A 22,367-nucleotide genomic window follows, 5' to 3' on the forward strand; every position below is an offset into this window, starting at 1 on the left:
CAGTCAACAGGTGGCAGCAGAGTAAACTGTAGTCCATGCGGAGCTGATGTTTACACCAGCAAGGAAAAAGGAAGTACACACTGTACCACATCCAAAGCCATCATGTCTCGAAAGCTTTAGTCCTGTCAGAACTGCGGTATAACTAAGTAAATAAAAAAGGGCACGGGACGATTACTTTGTGGATCCAAAAGGTAAAGAAAAAAAAATAAGAATGACGTCCAAAACTAAATAAACGTAGTTTTCCTCTAAGCTAGCTCAGAGTTAATACAAGTGCGTCTGTTGTGCACTTTCTGCCCGACATGGTTGCTTTAATATCTCTGTCAGCAGCACCCCGGGTCCTGTGGCCGAATTATTGACACAATTCTGCTTATTATAACGGCGTCGATTTTTTTTAATATATCGGCTTGGGGACCTGTCTGAATAAAAAACTACTTCCTGTTCCTAGATTTTGCATGAACCGCTAGTTGTCGCCGTCCGAAGGGAATAAGCTGGCTTGATCGTCAGCCATGGGCGCTCGGTGGTCCCGCAGCTCCGTCCCGCTGGCCCTTATCCCGCCGGGGGAGGACGCGGCGTCCCAGAACGGCGAGAACAACGACGAGGATGCAGACGATGACTCGCTGAACGGCCTGGACCGACAGGATGACATCGCCCGGTTCCCCTACGTGGAGTTCACTGGCAGAGACAGCATTACCTGCCCGACGTGCCAGGGCTCGGGTCGGATACCCTCCGGTGAGTTGCACGGCCAGCCAGTGTCTTACTACAATTTCATCATGCCCCAATAATTCACACTATAGGTGAGGTACTTTGGGCCATAGTTAGTTGTCTTAAGGGTGTGCAGTGCTCTGAGTATGGGTATAGAGGGTTCTTTTCCCAGAGGAGAAATCCTTGGCTTGATTCCTGACATCACTAGCCTACTGAACAGTCTCTGTGCTGGATGTTGAACCTGCACACAAATGTTTAATAAAGATTAGGACTGGATTTGCGCAATAGATCAGCGATACCTTTCTGTATATATTTAGTGATAAAGTAGGAGATTTATGATAAAGTAATAGGGAGGCAGCCAAAGTAATTGTTCCTAAATCAATTTAATTAAATTTACTTTACGGAAATTACTGAACAGGAGTTACACTGTAACTTTTATCTCCTAAACAACCTTAATTTCTGAATCCATGTAACATTTCAGAGCAAGTGAACGAGTTGGTGGCACTGATTCCTTATAGTGACCAAAGACTGCGGCCCCAGAGGACGTAAGTAGCTGTTTATTTTATTAAATTAAGACGATGGATTGACATGACAACAAACTATCGGCTATCACTGTATAGCCCATTCATCGGCTTCTATAGCAGCTCATAGAGCCTTTTGCTGATACCATAATGAACTCCTACACAGGAAGCTGTACGTGGTTCTGTCCGCCGTAGTGTGTCTCTTGGCCTCTGCCCTGGTGGCCTTCTTCCTGTTCCCACGTTCCGTGGTCGTCGTGGACGACGGGATCCGCTCGGTGACGGTGCACTTCGACCACTCCGGGACCAGGGTTCTGATGAACATGACGGTACCGGTTCTGTTGTAGCTGCTGGTTCTGGGTTGTGGCTGTTGTTAAGGGACTACAAATCCCACAATGCAGTGTTTCAGGGTAGGCTGTGAGTAGGGGGTTTGACTGTCTTGCGAGACCAAAAGTTCAACCATATCCGTAATGTTATGTCTGTCACAAGATAAGACGTTTCTGTATCATTCCCAGATGGGAACTTTCACAGCAGAAAGCATAGGCCTGTAGTTATGAAATAAGTTTAAAACATTTCTAAATAAAATAAAAAAAGACTACGTTATTGAAACTCCTCACTGGATTTTATATTATATATTATTATCGTTTCTATACTATACGATTTTATGATATGTTTTGCTATTATTATTTTGTATACTTACAAAATACTTAATTTTCAATGCTAAATGTACGGAAAGTCAGACTAAATGTACGTTTGACATGCCAAATCAGACCTTTGAATGCGATGTCTGTGGATATCAAATATTCTGTGTGTTGCCGCCCTCCCTCAGAGCTCGCTGAACTTCACCAACTCCAACTTCTTCTCTGTGCTGGTGAAGAGCCTCAGCTGCCAGGTGCTGTACATGAAGACGGTGGTGGGCACCCAGCAGCTGGACGACGTCATCACCATCCAGCCGCTGAGCACGAAACAGGTAGAGGAGTGGAGGGGACGACGGGGTGGGGGTGGGGGGGGGGGGGGGAGGTAAGGTTGGAAGACGGGGAGAAGTCTCTGATCATTTTGGGGTCAGATTTCTTCCATATTTAGGCCTTTCACACCGCTGCAAAATCGGAGCAGGTTCCGGGCTAGTTTGGAGATAGAGCCAGTGTTTTGGTTTCACATCGCCAGAGAACCGGCTCCGGCCTGTAAAACCGATTCAACTCCAACCCCAGGATTGAACTGGGCTACAACGAGAACTGCCTTTACGCCAGGGGCAGGGGGCGGGGTTGTCCTTACCTTCATAAACAGGAAGACCAACGAAGACCGGCATTTTTAAAAACACCGAAGTAAACAATGGACGTGAAGACGAAAACGCAGTGGACCGTGGAGGAGACAACCCGTCTCCTTGGATTCTGGTCTTCTTCCGAGGTCCAGAACAAGTTAGAGGGAGCAACCCGGACAAAGGCTATCTTCGAGCAGCTGCAGCCGTTTGCAGTGACGTGATGACGTTGCTCTCGCCGGCTCCATGGCTGGCTCAGGCCGTTGTGAAACCAACTGGTTCATAACTGGGATAAGGCTGGAACCAGTTTTGAACTGGCCCTAGCACCAGGCCGGAACTGGCTCTAGCACCAGGCCGGAACTGGCTCTTGGTTCTTTTTGGTGTGAAAGGCCTAATTGTTCTGGTATAAAGATGTGTTCCTCCCTCTTCTTCCACCAGGTGAACTACACCGTCAGCGTGGTGATCGGGGACAGCGCCCCCTATGTCTAGTAAGTCGTACTTCAGTCTTTGGGCAATGCTGGTGAATATACGACATACCAATGGTTACTGCTGAGAGGACCAAAAACAGGAAGGGAAGTAATGAAAGCCTTGAAACCCTTTTTGTTTTATCGGTTTTGTTGGTTTTGTCATTTGTTGACTCGACAACTGTTTTGTGACATTCTTTATCTAATCTGTATTTCAGTTTCTTCTGCACCATGCCCAGTATCAAGGTCCACAACATTGTGGTTTTTACCCAGTGAGTATTACACGGTCTCTTTTGACTGGTGGGGCTATCCCAGTTCCACTTTCTTCTTGTCTTCCTTTAAACAAGCAAGGTTTTAAGTCTCATCTACAGGGACTCCCACAGACTCAAACATAGAGAACAAATACATATTTTATGCACTTGCATGTAGGCGTGGTTGGTCAGGAATCCAACCCAGGACATTCTTTGAGTTATAGTAGTCGATAAGAGGTGTCACATCTTGGGAGAAGAGTGAAGTGGCTGTGTGATGTTTGAATCTCGGCCAGTGGGTTCTGGGTTTTGGTCCCAAATGTCCTCAGACTTACCTGAAGGCAGTCTCTCAGCTCAATATCGCCATATATCTGTCAGTGCGGTCCAATATATTGTAGGGCTGCTGGATTATGATAAAATCCTAATCATGATTATTTTGGTCAATATTGAAATCACTTTGTAACAGAGAACTTTGAAATTTCCCCTTTTAAAAAAATTCACAAAATGTTCAAGTAGAAAAGGTTCAAACAGAAAATAATGTACAAAATATGTATCCAGCTGCTAAAAAAATATATAGAAAATCGTTTCAACTCGGTTTATATTGGTTTGGAGTTCGATTGACCCAAAAATCAAAAAAAGCGATCTAAATTCGATGAATTGCACAGCCCTACTATGACTCGACATATGTGTGTGGCGAGCGGCCATATCACATGCACACAACATCCCGTGACTCTCCGGGTGTGTGTCGCCCTCCCAGGACGTCGGTGAAGACCTCCAACCTGGTGCGCTCGTCCCAGAACAGCCTGGAGGCCTACCGCTACATCGACTGCGGCAGCAACTCCACCTACGCCCAGCTCTCACACCACCGCTGGCACCGCCTCCCCAGCCACCCGGGGGGCGGCAGCAGCAGCAGCCCTCCGTCGCAGCCCCCCCTGGCGCCCGACGCCCTCCTGCCCAACGCCTTCACGCCCAGCCCCCAGTCCTGGACGGCGCCAGGACCCCCGGTCTCGTAACGGGGCTTGGAGGAGGGGGGGGGGGGGGGGGAGGTGTAGATCCACTGGACTGGAGCAACACTGGTAACAACGCTTTTGCTCACGGCTGTTATAGTATTTATTTATTCTTGTTTTTGTTTTTTTTGAGGGTCCGCGCAAAGTGTGTATGATGGAAAAACGAAAAAAAAAAAAGCCTATGAGTTTTGATATTGAGTTTAACTTGCACTATCGGCGATTAGCTTTTAGTTGTCAGCTTAGCCATGGAAAGTCAGGTTAATAGCGTTGCTTTAATGTGGCTCATTTGAGGCACAGCTAGGGCTTTCTGGGGAGGTACATGTCACAACACTAGTATAGGAGTCCACCGCCTGTTTATGGTGGCAGGCCAAGTCTTTATTTTTTTATTCTGAAGGGAAGTGGTAGGATCACTTTGGAACCCTAAGTTGTACTTTAATTAACAAAAAGAACCAGCAAACGATCTTCCTCTCAGGTGAACTCTCAGGACGTGCTCCATTCCCCTCGGTGGATAGTGCGTTTCCCTCAGGCCCGTCCATGACATTCCCAACATTTGGGCAGCCATGGTGTTTTCATTGGCCACAATGGCATCTCTCTATAATGTCAGACTGCTCTATCAACAAGCTTCTGCTAGTAGGCATGACAAGTAACAAACAACCTCCTTCAACAGAGAGCTGTTGTTGTTGAGCGTTTATCGAAACGATTGGGAGCAGCTGTGTGGAATTTGGCTTCTCGAGACAATAGACAAATACGTTTTTTTTTTCCAATTCAAATCTTCTGGACTTTAAATTGGAGATAGTAATTTTGCTGTGTAACACTTTTTTCACTAAGTTGACACATGACCGTTAAGGTTAATCTTATTTGTTTGAGGTGTCAAGGGTCACTGGAGATAGAGATAATATACAGTCTACTTCTTGCTGATATCTTTTATGTATTTAGACAACTGAAGGACTTAACGCTTACCTTGCTCCTCACCGTATTCTAATGTCACAGAAAATAACGTTGATAAGCTCATCTCTTCCCTCTCACCTGTACCCACTAACTCCCTCTCCACTTAACCCCTCTGCACCATGACCTTACCATGCTAGCCGTGCAATACTTCCTTCAACACAGCATTTCAAAATAAGGGCTTTTGAAGTTTTTTGATATTTTGACTGAAATTAAAATATATTTTTACTAGGCCACAATTTTTTTATTAAAATCATATGACCCATGCCAATTAAGGGATAGGGATTGGGATAAAATAATGAAATAAGAGTTTCAAGATTTGAAAGTTCACCCATGGATGATATGATGCATCTTTTGGGCTCTCAGCCTCAAACGTTTGATATATTTCACCAAAAAAGGAAAAACAAAACCTATTAATTGCGGTTGATCTTGGGACTTTTATTTTGTTTTAAGTGATGGCGATTTGCATATGTTTTTTAAATTTCAATGAATGATGCTTTAATAGAGAATGTTATTTAATATCATTGTGGTGTTGATTTGTTGCAAAATAAATAATTAAAGGGAATTATGAACTAATTGAATTGACGCTTCTGTTGGAAATTATCTTCTGAGAGTAAACACATGTGACTTCTTGTTATGTCAAAGCCATGATTAGAGTTGATTTAATTCAGCTGAATGTGAGAGCGAACCCACAGCAAGCTTGCCTGAGCAATTGGCAAGCCTACAAACATGGGTTGTCGGCATGCGTTCAACATGAAAGCCTATCTCTTCAATATGACTCCGATGACAAACTGTGAGAAAGGCAATAGCAGATCATAGGCTGTGAACCCGGAGAACACACATTTTACAAAGCTCACACAATATTCAAGACAAGCAAATATTCCACCATATTCTACTCTTTTTATTTTAATTTAGCGAATCGATTTATATCATTGACACTATCCTAACAACGTCTTAGACACACTATCTAAACTACAAGATCTGCCTGGTTAATGTCTAAACGTGAATCCCAACCCATGTTGGGCGCATTGTGATCGAGATTTGGTATGGATTGAGACGGGATGCTTTACTTAAGAACCGGGTGGAAACTGTCGACAGACCAGCGTATGTCCCCTGGAGTCATGGTACTAGAGCAGGACTCACCAGAGAAGAAGCACCTTAACCCTATTCTTAGTCTGTGGTATTCTGCAGTGGTGATGCTACACTCATTCTACAAAGATATGCCCAAGTGCTTAGAATTTTTTTTTTTAAATTACTTAATTTACAAATGGTATCACGTCAGCTGATTTGATGGATTTTGTTGATTATCTTTTCTTTTTTTTTATGCATTGATTTTGCGACGTTGCATTTGTTTGTTTACATGAGTAGCTGTAATAATACTGTCTGTGTGATAGCGGTACATATGTGGTGTGTGGAACAAATCAAACAATTTGTATAATCATTGCTGCATAGGAAGTAAAATAAGGAAAATTAGACAAAATACTGACAAGGTCAAGAACAAAAGAAGCACATTTGTTCTGTATTATTATTATTATTAGATTATCACTCTTAGCTCAAATCAACGCGTCTTGTCAGGTTTCACTACTGGTAGAATTGGTGATCAGCATGGAGATTGAGAACATGGAACGGTAATGACTGCCTGTAATATGGAGTCAAACAATGGTTTTATTGACATCTCCCATAGAGTTTTCCCCTTCTGTCTCAGCCTTAGTACCCCCTCTTTAACATGCCTTAAGGCAGGGGTGTCAAACTCATTGTCACCCCGGGCTATACAAGCATTACGGTTCCCCTGAAAGGGCCGTTTGTAACTGTAAGACTATATAATGGAACTATTCCTGAAGATATTGTTACATAACTCTCTCTCTGTTTTTTATTATTTATTCAAGTTTATAAATATACTGTGCATGCTTGTACATGCAATTATATACATTTGAAAATATATGTAAGCAACTAAGAAAATTGCTCTGGGTTATAATAACATAAATCCCTTTAATTTATCAAGTTAAGAACACCAACATTACTCATTCAATCAAAGATCAAACTCTTCAAGTGAATAAAAAAGTGTAATATTATCAAGCATAAGTTATTACATAAACTTTACTAAGCTCAAAAACTTTGTTTGAGGACTGCGGTCCTACCACCTTAATTCAATAGGGTATGTCACATCTCCATGTTCGGAGCAACCTCCTTCGAAAACGGCGGGAACTGGCGGGGATCCTGGCCACGAGCCTGAAGCACTGCCATATAATGACCAGTTGACCGTTGCCATTTTATCATCCAGTTTCAGAACCATTTCACACAGGGCTTCTTGGTGGTGAATGCAATGATAGGTTATCAGAGGTGTGTGGCAGAACTTCTCTGCATTTCTGCCTTTTTTTTTTTAGGATTTTCAAATTCATTTGAAGAAAAATTCATTTGACATAAAATGAGGTAGCTGGCCGGATTCGGCCCGCAGGCCGTGTTTGACATCTCTGTCTTAAGGGATTTGTACTAAGGCAGTTGGTACTGAGGGGTATTAACTGCCAAATGACACAAGTGGCACACTGTAAGGAACCTTATAACGTTTCGAGTGCTGTTCTCTGAAACGCAAAGAAAAAGCACAATATTTGCCCGAGCTCAACATTACTATGAATTTCAACTTTCACTCACCGCAGATTTTAAAATCTTTCGATGTAGAACTTTTTCTGTTCCTCAAAATCGCTTCCCTCATCTGATGAAACGTGCACTTTCCCGAGTTGCACTGGTTGTGCTGTTGTCTGACCATTAAAGTCCACCTCAATTTCCCCTATTTTCTTTTATCTGACGGTGTCCACATACATTTCTCTCCACAGCATTTTCCTTTAAAACGCCTTGACACGTATTCACCCCTTAGTTATTCTTAAGTCGTTCTCAATTATATATAGGTGTGTATTATTAATTATCTATATACACAGGTATTCATTTATATTAAAATATATTGTCATTAAGCTAGTCATTTATTTGGGCCTATACCTATACATCTCTAATTATTTATATATTCAACAAGTCATTCATTTATTCATGCATTTGCCGGAACGGCTGTATACACTCAATGAGGTGAGTGTTCTCTCACCTCATTTAATTGGGATGGTGTTGAATCCACTCTTGCCTCTTTATCGGTGTCCAAACGGTCTCATTCTCCACTCAGACTAAAGATCAACATAAAGTACCTCCAGAGACCCCAGCTGTGTGCAGTTGACCTCGTTACTGTCGGACAATCAGTGGATCAAGTGATCCCAGCCTTGTTAGTCTCAGGAATGATCTGGTGGGAGTAAACCCCCCTCAGACTTGTTTTTATAGCAAAGTTCAGCTGAATTTAGAGAGAGAAAAACACAGCCTTCAGTGGCATTTCTCAGGACTCTCCGAAGATGCTTCTCAGAGGGGGGTCTTTCAAAAAACCCAGTCAGTAAGGCCGACAACATGTGTAGTTGACATGCATTCAACATGGAGGCCTGCACCCTCAGAATGACTGGGATGACATACTGGGACAAAGGCGATGGCAACCCATATAGGATGCTGATCAAGATAGCCTTTGGACCTAATATACATTTTATGAAGCTCACACAGCGTAAGGTAAGACAAGCACCGCTCACCAATGATACATTTTTATCCACAGTTCAGATATCAACATTTTCCTGGCCTTAAAGTTAGCAGGGACACACCCATATTCTTTCAACTTGTTCAACAAAAAATTAGTTTATGGTCCTCAACCTTTTTAAATGAGTAATGAAAAAACGAAGGCCAAAGAAAGTATACATTTGGTACCAGAACGTTTTATTATATTCTTAATTTGTGTGCATATACAATAATGTTTCATATTTTGCTATTTAAACAAGCTTGTTTTATTTTCCTCCTTCTCTTGTATTGTCGTATAGATGCACATGGGAAAATATATTACTACATAAAAACAGATCAACGAGAAAAAGACCACTATATATACTTTTATAGTTGTCATACAAGTAGTGTTTTTGGTGTATTATGAAACATGGCAGCACACTAAATGCAAAGTACAAATACATGAGGCGAAAATACAAAAATATATATAAAGCCTATTATTAATAATAGAGTGCTCTATCGTTGGTTATGTTTAACGGGTCTTCAGGCCACTATTTTACATCAGTGGGAGAGTTGTATGTGTCTATCTTGACTTTGTCCAACATGTCAGCTTTGGATACAATTAATACTCGATAACCTCACACTGTTACGGGAGTAAAAAAATACTTTTGACATCATTATTAACTGTTTTATATACTGAAGTAAATATCTTATGTGGCAAGAATTAGGCCCTTGAATCAAAATTGGTCAAAATAACTGATACGGATGAGTCAACAGTCAATGTGTGCATAATCGAATAATAGACCAACGGCTCTGTAAAAAAAAGAAATACTCTCTTCTCTTGGCGTCTTTCCATTTTGAACACATTACTTTTAAAACCTGCAGGGACACATAGCAACGCCTTGGTTTCTATTGGTTAGCTATAGCAGCTAGTCTGCTAACCTTACTTTCAATACCTTCCTTCCACCAGTCAATACCTCACAATCCCTCACTGTTGACGTTAAGTACATTACATTCAGGTTATCTTTCATTAAGACCGTTATGTCTCTTACCCCACTAATAACTATTTATTTGAATACAAAAATATTGATTGTCATTCATGGCTGAAATAAACGTGATCACTTAAGCTGTACATCATTCTGCTAGCCTTACGTAGGTCTTGATATATATTCACGAAACAATATACAGACAAAAATTTTCTTTGGTCACTTATTTGCAAAGACAAAGCAAAATAATGCATTTGGTTACAACACTGATATAAACATCTTAGGCAGTTATGTCTGTCAATTTCTGAGCCCTATGGGGAATATGCTTGCCTCTGTCAGTGCAATAACTTGTTATAGAATCCACAAGTTCTATTTAAAACGTAATCAGCAAGATTATCGTTGCTTCAACCCAAATCCCACAATAATACTTTGACGATAGTTTAAAGAGCTGTTTATGGATAGCTTCCCACTTACACATGGTCTTGCTTACAGACCTAGTTCTGAAACTATTCAGGATGGAATGCAACGAGGTGAATAAGCAGTCACACATCTTTCGGATGTTGTCGAAATTCGTGTTGGTTTCCGATAGATGTCGAATATTTCGCAAATGATTGCTTATTCAACTTCTAACAAGGTAGACATATTTGGTTAAAATACTGAATTAACGTAACGGCTGATTATAAAAGGATTGAGATTATTGATGTTTAAGTTATTTTTTTGCCTTTTGGTTCGATCGTTGTATGACTGGCTTTGGACGGTTACCATGGATACCTGTGAACATTGAAATAAGAGGTGTTCAGGTGGATTGGTGGTGGGTCAGTGCAGATGAAGCTCTCTGTACAGATACAAGGAGGGATGGAACTGAAGGCTCCTAGTTTCCCCCCTGGGTGACATTCACCCACCATTGAAACAACACAAACCAACAGTGATGACCCAACCCTATATTGCTTTACTTCTCTATGTCACTCTGTGTCGTTCTACCGGCACTGCGACAGCATGACCTTGTTGATGAAGTTGATGATGGCGGAGGCGGGCTGCTCGGGGTCCAGCTCAGCGAACAGGTGGCAGACGTTCTCCGCCACGCTGCCGGGCTTACGGGCCACGAAGCCAAACACCCTGAGAGAGAGAGAGAGAGAGAGGGAGGGGGAGGGGGAGAGGGAGGGAGAGAGAGAGAGAGATGGTGGTGAGAGAGAGAGATGGTGGGGGTGAGAGAGAGAGAGAGAGAGGGGGAGAGGGAGAGGGGGAGAGAGAGAGAGAGAGAGAGAGAGAGAGAGAGAGAGAGAGAGAGAGAGAGATGGTGGTGAGAGAGAGAGAGAGAGAGAGATGGTGGGGGTGAGAGAGAGAGAGATAGAGAGAGAGAGAGATGGTGGGGGAGAGAGAGAGAGAGAGAGAGAGAGAGAGAGAGAGAGAGAGAGAGAGAGAGAGAGAGAGAGAGAGAGAGATGGTGGGGGTGAGAGAGAGAGAGAGAGAGAGAGAGAGAGAGAGAGAGAGAGAGAGAGAGAGAGAGAGAGAGAGAGAGAGAGAGAGAGAGAGAGATGGTGGGGGAGAGAGAGATAGAGAGAGAGAGAGAGATGGTGGGGGTGAGAGAGGGAGGGGGAGGGAGTGGAACATAGGGAAAGTAAGGAGCAAGAGGGAGGGAGAGAGAGAAGACATGGGATGGTCGAGAAGGTAGGGGAAATTAGAAAATGGAGGGGGGAGGGTGTTTGAGAGGGAAGGGGACAATAAGAGTTGAGTTTAATAAGACATGAGAGATATGGAAAAGGGATACACATGATTAAGGTGGTGAATAAAATCTGTTCCTGAGTTTTCCTCCTGTGTTGATGTGTGCAGTGCTGTGGAAGTATTAGTAAGTCATGTTTGTTTGTTTTGGCCGAGGCTCAGACAGTATCGACGACCATGCAACATTCCTTAACACAATCCAATAAACAGCCACAGGCAGTTCTGCAACAACATAGAGTTGACCAGATACTAGTTAACCACTTGAGGACTAACTAGAGGTGGTAGCAGTGGATTGGAGCAGAGCCTCTACTACAGAAAGGAAATCTGACGTCTGGTCAAACTTATTTCACACTAGTTCACTCATTCACTTGCATACTTTCACACGCACACGCACACGCGCACACGCACACACACACGCACACGCACACACACACACAGCTTACTCATTCATCGTCAACAACACATTAATTCACTATCTCACACACGCACACACAAACACAGAGTACTTACTGGACAGATTTGTTGTCTGAGTTAGCCCACCTAGATCAGAGAGAGAGGGAGACAGAGAGAGAGAGCTCTAGCTAAGACGTACACTAATTGCAAGGCATAAGCTGACAAACAACAGCAGAAGAACAGATGTCACAAACGGCGTCGTTCTCCATGCATGTGTGGTGCGCGCACAGAAACAAACAAGCTTATGCACACATGACAGAAAGGTTGACACGTGTCCATGCAACGTGTCACAGCTCACAGCTCTGTCTCACGGTCACGGCGGACGCAGTGAAAGAATGCGATGACTGCCATGATTTGTAATTGTGGCCGCGGTGGTTTCTAGACGGGGACAAGGCGGGTTTGTCTGGTCTAAACAAGGGGGTTTGGTGTCTTTTGGGGCCCACCTCCTGTCCTTTGGGTCGATGCTGCTGTACGTCACGCTGGTGACCGGGTAGTGTCGTCTGAAGAACAGCCTGTAAGTGGAACAGAGAGAGCAGGGGGGTGATGGGTCACCAGGCATTAGCAATCAATCAGGAGAGTCAGTCACGTGAGTGTTGCTGCTGTGGCCTCTGATTAACCTACATGACCTACATAACCTCTACCGGTCACTCGAGATGACGAGACCTCATACGTCCCAAGGTGACTATTTGAATGGCAGTCAAAGGTATCATAGTCTAGTCTGAATATGAAGAATCATCGAATATACATGAAATATATTGATGTATATTACATAATTTGTGTTTGTAGTTTAACCGCTTTGACTCTGCAGCAGCGTATATTAATCAAATGTTAAAGGTGACATGTTATACCACCAGGTATAATGTATATATATATATATATATATATATATATATATTTATACAACGGGGGACCTAAATCCAGCGATCTGATTGGTTCCCCGCTGCGCGTCGGGGCCGGACAACGCCCCTTAACAGTGGTATAATGAGCACATACCATAGCCTGGGGTGATCTATTGCTTAAATATACCACTATTACAAGCCGTTTTGAAAATATGGCTCTTCTGACATCACATGTGGGCGTCCTACATCTAGGTGGACACTTGTGATGTCAGAAGAGGCCGATTTTTAAAACGGCTTGTAACGGCTAATCACACTCTCACCTGGTGGTACAATATGTCCCCCTTAAGGCCCAATCCCATTTCTACCCCTTACCCCTTCCCCTTACCCCTCCCTCTTGTTTTGAAGGGGTAAGGGGAAGGGGGGCAGGGGTAAGGGGAAGGGTTAAGGGGTAGAAATGGGATTGGGCCTACGTTTTGAACGCGAGCCTGGCTTTCCCCCAGAGCGTAGGGGGGAGGAGTGTTCGTCACAAATCAGAAATCTTGCATCTTCTCGTGCTTTTAACAAAGCTGAGCAGCACTTGAACAGAGTGAAGCTAGCGGCGGCGGTTGTGTCGTCCGTACCTGCGCTGGCTGTCCGTCAGGGTGATCCCCTGGGCCGTCACCTTGAACTGGACCACGGTGGCCGCGGGGCGCGGGCTCCGGCCCATGGTGGCGTCCGTTGCCTTGGCGATGGCCTGGGGCCCCGTCAGGGACTCGGTCTCCACGGAGTTCAGGTACAGCACGTTACAGGCTGCAGGAGGGGGAAAGAGAGAGCGAGGGGCGGTCGGGAACTCTGACGACCAATCGGATGAGGGCAATAGTTCCTGGTGCATGAATCTTAAACTAAACTATATAATTCTCTGCCACGAAGGATTTAATTGAAACTAATTTTATTTTACACATACATCTGTATTCATAGTGATATTATGATGAACTTTAGAAGTAGCACAAGTACTTTTTATATATTGTTAATTAGCACATTAACCAAGGACATGCATTCGCCATCACCTGCAAACTGCTGAAAAAGTATCCTGTACTTTCCGATTTAGAATAGGCCTGATCTAGGGTCAGCCTGAGAGATGAGGAGGATCCCTTAGCAATAGGACCAGTTTGAACCAGTGTAGCTCTGATCTGGGGTCTGTTCTGGGTGCGAGCCGCTCACCTGCTCCCTGTTTCAGCAGGTCGGCAGCGCTGCTCATGTTACTGGGGGGGTGCACCTCCTGGCCCACTCCTATCAGCTCTGACAGGGGGGGAACACACAACCACACATTTAAACCTCCTGCGCGGATACTATAGTCGCTTTTATAGTTATTACTATTATAGAGACTACATAATTCCAGCTTAATTCTCCTACATTTTCTGCTTCGGAAACGACATTCACCTATTTCAGTTCCCATTTTATCCATAACATTTAGCAAAGAACTTATTCTGTGGTTTGTAGCACAAATATGTCCAAAAACTAGCAGCAAATGTTGATCAACGGATTTGGGGTTTTGTTCCCTTAGCTTTTTTCCTGGTGATATTTTCGGTTGAATGGATCAGTGCAGTACCCCACTGAACCCGGTACGGGGTGGGGGAGAGGAAGCAGACCTTTGTCGGGGATCCTCAGGGTGCAGGGCAGAGAGATGGGGGTGATGGAGTGCTGGTAGACCAGCGCAGAGAGGCTCCCTGTGGGCGACAGCACAACGTCAGACAGTCGGATCACAGCAGCGCTCCACTCACTCTTTGTGGGTGGAGCAGGGTGTTGAAACTGCCAGGGTGCGGGGGTTGATTCCCATTACGCAAAAACTAACTGTAAAGGGTTGATGTTGTTGTGAAACAGACAGACGGTATATCAAACTATTTACCGGTGCAAATTTAAAGGTGACATATTATGCCGCCAGGTGCACACATCTAGGTGGACGCGCCCACTTGTGTTGTCAGATGAGGCAGATTTCCAAAACGGCTTGTCACACTCTCACACCTGGTCGTATAATATGTCACCTTTTAATATTTAGCGTAGTATTTGACCCAAAGTGACCTACAATGTGTTGAGGCACGTTAAAGAGCCGGTTGGGTTCAGGCGTCTTGCCTAAGGTGGGGGGGGGGGGGGGGGGGGGGGGGGACCTACCGAAGTAGGGCTCGTTCTGGCAGCCCTTGATCTTGACCCCGCGGGACCCCGTCTCGATCAGGAAGTGTCTGACCAGCTGCTCCTGGGGGTCCACCACTGTGACGCACAGGAAGCAGTGGTTACCAGAGGCAACAAGGCAACGCTACGTTTTGAACCGAAAACCAAAACTGTAAGTCGCTAGATTAATGAATGTAGTGTTGTTTTGTGGTTAGATAGTGAAACAGCATAAAGTTATAAAAAATAATTCAAATTAATGAAGAATGCAGTTCTCCTCGTAGTAAACTGTTTGGAGTGACCTCCTACCTTTGCTGCTGTGATTGGATATGTTGGCAGGGGGCGTGGCCACCTTCAGGGCCAGCCCATAGGCCCCCTGGAACGAGTTACTGTCCCTTATAAGGAAGGCCCCTGGCTCTCGCTCCTTCAGGGCCGCGATCGCTACGGCAGAAATAAATCACCACACTCGACGTCAGGGAGGGTGGAAGGACATGTCATTTGTCCTTGACTCGTGTGACTCGTATTTAACTATTCAGTAACCTAACAGGTGCCTTTGTACAAAGCAACATAAGGTGAACTCCGATGCATAAACATCCATTTGAAAGGGAAATAGAAGTGAATTATCCACATGCAATATGATACAATATCACCATGGTCATGCTTACTATCTAGGCCGCCATTCTACCGCCGTGTTCAATCTCACATAATAAATAATATCTTATTGTTTTAAATAAAATGAACCGTTGTAGCACCTTGTTCTCTGGAGATGGACGGCTTGTACCAGAACCTCGAGCTGTCCTGGACGAACTTGACGCTCACTCTGGTGGGGCTCTCGGGCTCCACCGCCTCGGTCTGGCCACCAGAGGGCGCCAGCTCCCCCACGGTGGGGGAGAAGGTGACGTGGTGCTGCTGCTGCTGCTGCTGGGGGGCGACGGAGGAGGCGGAGGAGAGTCGCCCCAGGGTGCCCGCCGGCCCGTCGCCCTCGGGGGACCCGGGCTGGCTGGGGTGCCGGCGTTTCTCCGGCAGCGGGGGCTGGGGGTGGGAGAGGGTGGCGTAGCAGTGGGGGGCGCCCCCCGGCTGGGGCTGGGCGTAGAGGCTAGCCGGGTAGCCGCCGTGCGCCGGCGGGGACCTGTCGGCGGGCCCCGGGGCGAGGGCCCCCCCCCCGGGGTGGTAGTGGTGCTGCTGGCCGTTGCTGGCCCCGTGGTGGTTCGTCGTGGGGGGCTGGTGGGGGGGCTGATGGGGGTCCGAGCCGCTCAGCATCAGCCTCCTGCCCAGGGTGGCGAAGCCGGGGACCGGGGAGTCGGACAGAGGGGAGGTGTCGGTGCTGCTGGAGGCGGGCTGAGGGGAGGAGCCGGACCCCCGGGCGGGGGACTCGGGCGCGGGCGTCGTGGAAACGGCGTTGGGTGTGGGCGCGTCCTGGACGTTGGGGGTCCCGTTGGGGGTCCCGTTGGGGGTCCCGTTGACCCGGGTGGGGCTCTCGGGGTGGACCGTCGCCTGGGTGACCACGTGCTGAGCTTTTGGGTCCCGGGCGGGGCCGGGGCTCTGGGGGGCCGACTCCATGGACGGGTCGCTCGAGGCGGGCCCCTGGGTTGGGGGGGCCGGGTCGGAGAGTGCCGGGGACACGTGGTTCACCGGTACGGGCGCGGCGGCGGCGGCGGCGATGGCGGCGGGCGGGTCCAGCTCGTGGTCCGGGGAGGCGTGCGGCGCCGAGCCGCAGTGGTTCTGCGTCGGGGCGGGCGCCGTCGGGGCGGGCGCCGACGGGTCGGCGGCGGCACCGCAGCGCTCGCCGGGCTCCCCTCGCGCGGTCGCCACGACGACCTGCGAGCACTGGTCCTTGGGGCGCGGCGGCGGCGGCGAGGAGGAGGGTTCCGGGAGGTGGGTGCGGGGCGGGGCCACGGGGGCCGGGTGGGACGGGGGGGCGGGGTCGTAGTCCCCGTTGAGGATGTCGGTGGTCCGGATCTCCCCCTCCCTGAGGCCTGAGCTGGCGCTGCAGAGAACAGGACAGAACAGGGTCACGTCATCCATGGATCACACCAGACAGACAGCGGTACGCTGTCTGTCCAGGACATCTGTCTACGGCCTGACAGGCCTTTGGACTTTTAAATTCATTGCCGTCAGGCCCTCAGCAATGTTCCATTGCGTCAATCGCGTGTCAATACAAGATGTGGCAAATCAGTAAGGTATGGGGTCGGGCAGGCGGGCTTTGTTAAACATCAATGGGTTTGAAAAGGGACGCACAACGTTTGATCGCTACGCCACTGCTTTCAGTTATGGAAAACATTCGTTAGCTACGAGCATCAAATGAACGTCTGGGAAGTTTTAGAATAGACCTTGATGACCAGGTGAGAATTCGACGTACTATCCAACATCTACGTTACGCTGCTTAAAGGAGACATGTTATACCACCAGGTGTGAGTGTGATTAGCCGCTACCAGCCTACCCAGCGGACCGTAGCAGACGTTGCTCATCCATCCGTCACACATCTAGGTGGACACGCCCACTTGTGATGTCAGAAGAGGCGGAGTTTCAAAACGTCTTAACGGCTAATCCCACTCACACCTGGTGGTATGATATGGGGGGGACGGGGGGGGGCAGGGGGAGGAGAGAGACGCGGCAGACCCTACCTCTCCGGGGGGCACATGGGGCTGCTGGTGTGGACGGGGGTGGGGGGTCCGGACATGTCTGAGGGGGTGGAGCAGGCCGCCAGGGGCCGGTGGACCCTCTTGAAGGAGCCCTGGGTGATGTGGTCCCTCCAGCCCACGCTCTCGCCCGAGCTGCGCAGGGCATCTAGGGGAGGGGGGGGGGGGGGGGGGGATAGGTCAGAGGTCATGGAGGGGGGGGGGGGGGGGGGGGGGTGTCTTATTTATGATCTCCGTCCTCGGACTCTTCTCACCTGTCACGTGGGCGTCGGAGCCGGGCGGCGGCTGGCCGTGCTCGGGGGGCCCCGTTGCCGTGGTGACCGCCGGGGGGCAGCGGCGAGGTGGACTCGGACTGGTAGCCCGAGGCGTAGCCGCGGCTCTCGGCGGGCGAGGGCTGGTAGGGCGAGTAGGGGCAGGCCTGGCGCGGCGTCTGGTAGCCGCTGCTGCCGCTGCTGTACTTGAGGTCCAGGTGGGAGTGGGCGTGGGAGCGCGACGCCTCGGGGTAGGCGGCGTGGCCCGGCGGCAGGGGGTCGAAGGTGAACGCGCCGCCGCCGGCGGGCGGCAGGTCGTGCGGGCGCCCGTGCGGCGCGAAGGACGCCACGGTGGCGCGGCGGTGCCAGTACTCGCGCTCCCACTGCAGGTGGGCCTCGCGCTCGCGCTCCCAGTGCAGGGACAGCTCTCTGGCCCGCCGCGGCCCCGCCCCCTGCTGCGAGTCCCGGTTCTCCCAGTGGTGCAGCTCCCCCGGAGCCCCGCCCCTCTGCGGAAGCTCCGCCCCTCGGTGCTGTAGCTCCGCCTCCCGCTCCCAGGGGTCCAGGCGGATGCCGTGGTAGACGGCGGCGGCGGCGGCGTCCTCCTCCTCGTCCCTGCGCACGCCGCAGTCCCGGCACGGGCAGCCGGGGGTCGCCATGCCGCCCTCCAGCAGCAGGGGGTCCGGGTAGGCGGGGCCCTTGTTGCCGTGGTGATGGTAGACGTGGGCGGGCGGCGGCGGGTGCGGGTGGTGGTGGGGGTGGGGGTGGTGGTAGGGGCTGCCGTAGTCCTCGCCGCGGCACAGCAGGCGCCCGGGGGCGGAGAGGGGGTGCAGGTCGGCGGGGGGGTAGGGGTAGAGGTGGCGGCCGGGGGGGCTGGAGTCGGAGCAGGGGCGGTGCAGGTAGTGGGTCTGGCCGGCGTGGCGGTCCCACACCAGGTCGGGCGGGGGGAGGGGCTGATGGGGGTGGGGGCTGTAGTGCTGGCACAGGTCCAGGTGGGAGGGCAGGCCGGACTTGGGGCTGGGGGGAGGGTTAAGATGGAAGAGGCAGGATTAATTAAACAGATCTGCCCCGACGACTCGAAAGGTCAAATGATAAATGTCAATCAAAGACAACGAATTAAAAGACTATCGTAAAATCAACGTATAAGAAGGTCAAATAGTAAATATACCTGTGCAGTTGAATAAAAAGCGTTTTTGAGCCCTGATTTAAGAGAGTGTTTAGGCAGAGCTTCGATGTTCTCAGAAGTTAGTTCCCTTCCTCTGAGATTCAGAGCTTAAAACCAAAGTGTCCGAACCCAGGTAGCTGCAAGGTTCAGGGTTCAAACCCCAATATCCTCAACCTTATCTGTCGGCACCCTAGAGCAAGATGCCCGTGCCCCTACCAACACATTGCACTAAATCTCCTCTCATCTCCAAACGCTTATCCGGGGTCGGGTCGTAGGGACAGCAGCTCCAGCAGGGGGCGCCAGACTTCCCTTTTATAGATAAGGTCAACAGTAAACGACGGCACTAAGCACCAAGGTGCGTTTCCATCCCCCTGATTTTATGCGAACTTTGAAGTATCGAATCAGTAAACGGTGATGGCAACACCAAAATTCGCATAAAAATCCTCTAATTCACAAAAAGGTTTATCCGGTCGCTTGAGTTGGTTTTTGAGAAATGGGAAAGAGAGTAAATTCGCAAAATGGGAGATGGAAACACACTTTTCGGAACAGCTGTGACGTAGCGAACTTTGAACACACAGGACTGACAGTCATTCCGATTTCCGCATAACGACCGGCCATAGCAACCCTGCCGCAACCACTTGATGGAAACGCACGTAATTCAAATTACTTTTTTGCGAACTTTCTAAAGATTCGCATCACATTTGAGATGGAAACGCAGCTAGTGTGGCTCACCTGGCGGAGGGCGTGGCCCCGTGGTGCCCGTTGGTGCCCGGCGCCCGGTCCAGGCAGTACCCGTTGGGCATGAGGAGGGTGCGGTCGCAGCCAGGCTGGGCGCAGCGCTGGGACCGGTACCCCGCCCTGCAGGAGCACGAGCGCCCCAGCCTCATCGTCCCCGACGACGGCTCGGAGGGCAGCGAGTCGCCGTCGTCCAGGATGGCGGTCTCGCGCTCGCCGTCGCGGCTCCCGCCCCCTTCGATGCCGCCGAGCATGCGGTCGAGCTCCTCCCTCTCCTGCCGGGTGGGCGGCGAGGGGCGGAGCTTGTCGGCCTGCTGGATGGACGACTGGTTGGAGTGGGCGGAGAAGGTGGAGGAGTCGCAGCTGGCGGACGTGAGCGGGTGATTGGGTCGCTCGTCGACGAACCCGCCCCCCGGGCTGCTGCCATTGGTGGAGCTGAGCGAGCCGGAGTTGGGGCAGCGGCGCTTCTTGATCTGGGCGTAGAGGCTGCCGTCCACTGGCCCTCGCGTGTGGGCGATGTCTGGGGGGGAGGGGGGGGACAGGGGGTCAAAGGTCAGGGAAGAATGGAGAACGGAGCAGGGAAGAGAAAGGAACAGACGGAGAACGGACCAGGGAAGAGAACGGACCAGGGAAGAGAACGGAGCAGGGAAGAGAACGGACCAGGGAAGAACTGAGCAGCGAATTTTCAACGCTGGTGGTGTTCAGATAATGTGCTGCAATCGAAAAACTGGTCTTCACTCCAGTAGACCATTGCAGTGTGATTAGATTATTCATAAAGGAAGAGATCTCAGCTCCATCTACTCACCAGACTGACGGCACAATACCCCGAGAGAGGGTATCAAATTCTTACAAATAGGTCAACGTTTCTACAATACATAACTCAAAATGATTAAGCGATTATATTTGTTCTCTTGGCCTTAAAAAATGTAAAGTCCACAGGCCGGGTGTTTCATAATCACGACGGCCCGTCATGGCCTGCCCTGGCGTCTGCTAGTGATTCTCCGATTAACCTCCAGATGTTTGTGTGAAGGATCGCTGCGCTGAACGACTCTGAATCACGATGCAGAGTGGCCGGGAATCCAACGCGCGTCAGCAGACCGGGCCGAGAGGAGAGAGAGTGTTTGCTGTGACGACCGGAGGAAAAGAGTGTTGTGTTGTGACGACCGGTGACGCTCATTCGTCCCCGGAGGGTTAGGGTCAGGGTTAGGGTTAGGGCTCACCTTCCAGGCTGTCCTGGAAGCGCTCGTTGAAGTTCTCGTAGGAGTCCCAGCGCACCACGGGGTCGCCCGTGTTGTAGTCGACGGTGACGGCCGGGTCGTTCTTCTGGATCTCTCGGCCTGCAGGGAACAAGCGTTCATGTGTTGCTATGTGTTGTTTGGAACGATGGCTCGGCTGGGGTTGGATTAGTGTTTTAATGGGAGTGGTGGATGCAGTCAGGCATGTTGGGGAGTACGGGTCAGGGGCTAATCTAATCTTATATCGACTATCGAGTCTTTCAGCGGATGTATGAAGGGTATCCAGGGTCTTAAAGGGGCTTCAGAAACATCATTCAGGAGCAGGTAGACGTTTGGCTCTTTGCAGTAGACATTGAGCTACCACTACACCATCCATGTCACTTTATTTGCCTTTTAGTTCTCTTTGCTTTGTTTTCTTACCAGTGCTCTGTTTCAATCAAGAAACACTATGGAATATTAGCCCCTTAATTATATCCAATATACTTAAATGTACTTTAAGTAAAAAGTGTAAGGCGCCTAAAAAGACGGGAACCAACCTTTGATCTTCTCCGGCCCAGAGGAGAAGACGAACTCCACCGTGGCATCTGATGGGAACCTCTCGTCTGAGGGGAAGAGCAAATCACTCATACGTTAAAATGCTGTCCCAGAGATATCAACACAACTCTTTGTCTTTTTCCTAGAACTTGTATTCATTGCAGTCAGTTGAAAAGTGTAAGCATTACATTTATCTGCCAACTGAAAACCTGGCATAGGGTGACATTGGATTCTACTCACTCCCTCCTTTGTATAAACAAATCAAGCATACGATTCATACCGTACCATTTATAAAAAGGGAAACCCTGGCCCTGGTGTCGCAGTTGTCGCTTCTACTACTTTGTGTACTTTATGAATCATCCATAGGTGTTTCCAAAAGGTGAATGAACATTCCCCTCACCTCTTCTGGCCTAATGGAAGGGCAGCTCCGTACAGTGGCTTCTCTGTACCTCAACGCTTTAACTACTAACTACTCACTCGCTTCACACAGAGGGTGAAACCAAGTAAAGGAAATGAGGCAATGAGCGTGTGTATTTCGGAATCAGGCAATAATCCAGCACGCACTGTGACTTTTCTTGTTTTTTCCGTGCTTCTCCCCAGGGAAACTTTGTTCCAACAAACACGCAGCCATCATAAGTATAAAAACAAGACAACGTCTCCCCAGAGGGCAGTTGCTACATCATTTGGTCCGATACAGAGATTAAGAAACAACCGTTTAACGGATTAAAAAAACGCGGCCAGCTCCTTACCTCAGTGCTAAAACGTTATTTGCTCTGACACGCTACAATAGTGTGAATTCATCCCCTGCATGGCCCTCTTCCCAGAGAACGGCCGCTATTAGGACGATTAGTCCAGCGCGGTGATTTACATTTCCACTATTAAAGAGGTTTTTATTAACGGGCAGTAAGGGCCCATTCAGAACGGGTGAAACCAAGGGCCTTATTGAGCCCCCAAACCCTC

General features: G+C 48.9%; 2 protein-coding genes across 2 annotated transcripts in view; one reads left to right on the forward strand and one right to left on the reverse strand.

The window, feature by feature from the left end:
- The first annotated feature begins 28 nt into the window (after window positions 1-28).
- On the forward strand, window positions 29-5,720 carry tmem106c (transmembrane protein 106C). Its single transcript, XM_030363766.1, has 8 exons — window positions 29-191; window positions 446-729; window positions 1,184-1,247; window positions 1,390-1,549; window positions 2,050-2,190; window positions 2,914-2,963; window positions 3,158-3,211; window positions 3,945-5,720. The coding sequence occupies exons 2-8, from the start codon at window positions 507-509 to the stop codon at window positions 4,198-4,200; spliced, it is 948 nt and encodes a 315-aa protein (XP_030219626.1). The 5' UTR covers window positions 29-191; window positions 446-506; the 3' UTR covers window positions 4,201-5,720.
- Window positions 5,721-8,910: 3,190 nt separating this feature from the next.
- Window positions 8,911-22,367, reverse strand: part of LOC115548860 (tensin-2-like) — a 63,466-nt gene continuing 50,009 nt past the window's right edge. The window contains 15 exon segments of the mRNA XM_030363742.1: window positions 8,911-10,814; window positions 11,928-11,957; window positions 12,314-12,382; window positions 13,330-13,498; window positions 13,910-13,987; window positions 14,338-14,415; window positions 14,858-14,953; window positions 15,161-15,292; window positions 15,604-16,838; window positions 17,476-17,638; window positions 17,745-17,796; window positions 17,798-18,755; window positions 19,636-20,158; window positions 20,859-20,975; window positions 21,410-21,475. Coding sequence (XP_030219602.1) covers window positions 10,676-10,814; window positions 11,928-11,957; window positions 12,314-12,382; window positions 13,330-13,498; window positions 13,910-13,987; window positions 14,338-14,415; window positions 14,858-14,953; window positions 15,161-15,292; window positions 15,604-16,838; window positions 17,476-17,638; window positions 17,745-17,796; window positions 17,798-18,755; window positions 19,636-20,158; window positions 20,859-20,975; window positions 21,410-21,475 — 3,905 coding nt within the window. The 3' untranslated portion in view covers window positions 8,911-10,675.

The sequence above is a fragment of the Gadus morhua genome, chromosome 1, assembly GCF_902167405.1.
Source record: "Gadus morhua chromosome 1, gadMor3.0, whole genome shotgun sequence".
NCBI lineage: Eukaryota > Metazoa > Chordata > Actinopteri > Gadiformes > Gadidae > Gadus > Gadus morhua.

Coding starts and splice junctions, on each gene's coding strand:
- tmem106c (XM_030363766.1), top strand. CDS start 507: ATGGGCGCTCGGTGGTCCCGCAGCTCCGTCCCGCTGGCCCTTATCCCG. Junction 730..1,183: donor CTCGGGTCGGATACCCTCCG/GTGAGTTGCACG, acceptor GTAACATTTCAG/AGCAAGTGAACGAGTTGGTG. Junction 1,248..1,389: donor AGACTGCGGCCCCAGAGGAC/GTAAGTAGCTGT, acceptor ACTCCTACACAG/GAAGCTGTACGTGGTTCTGT.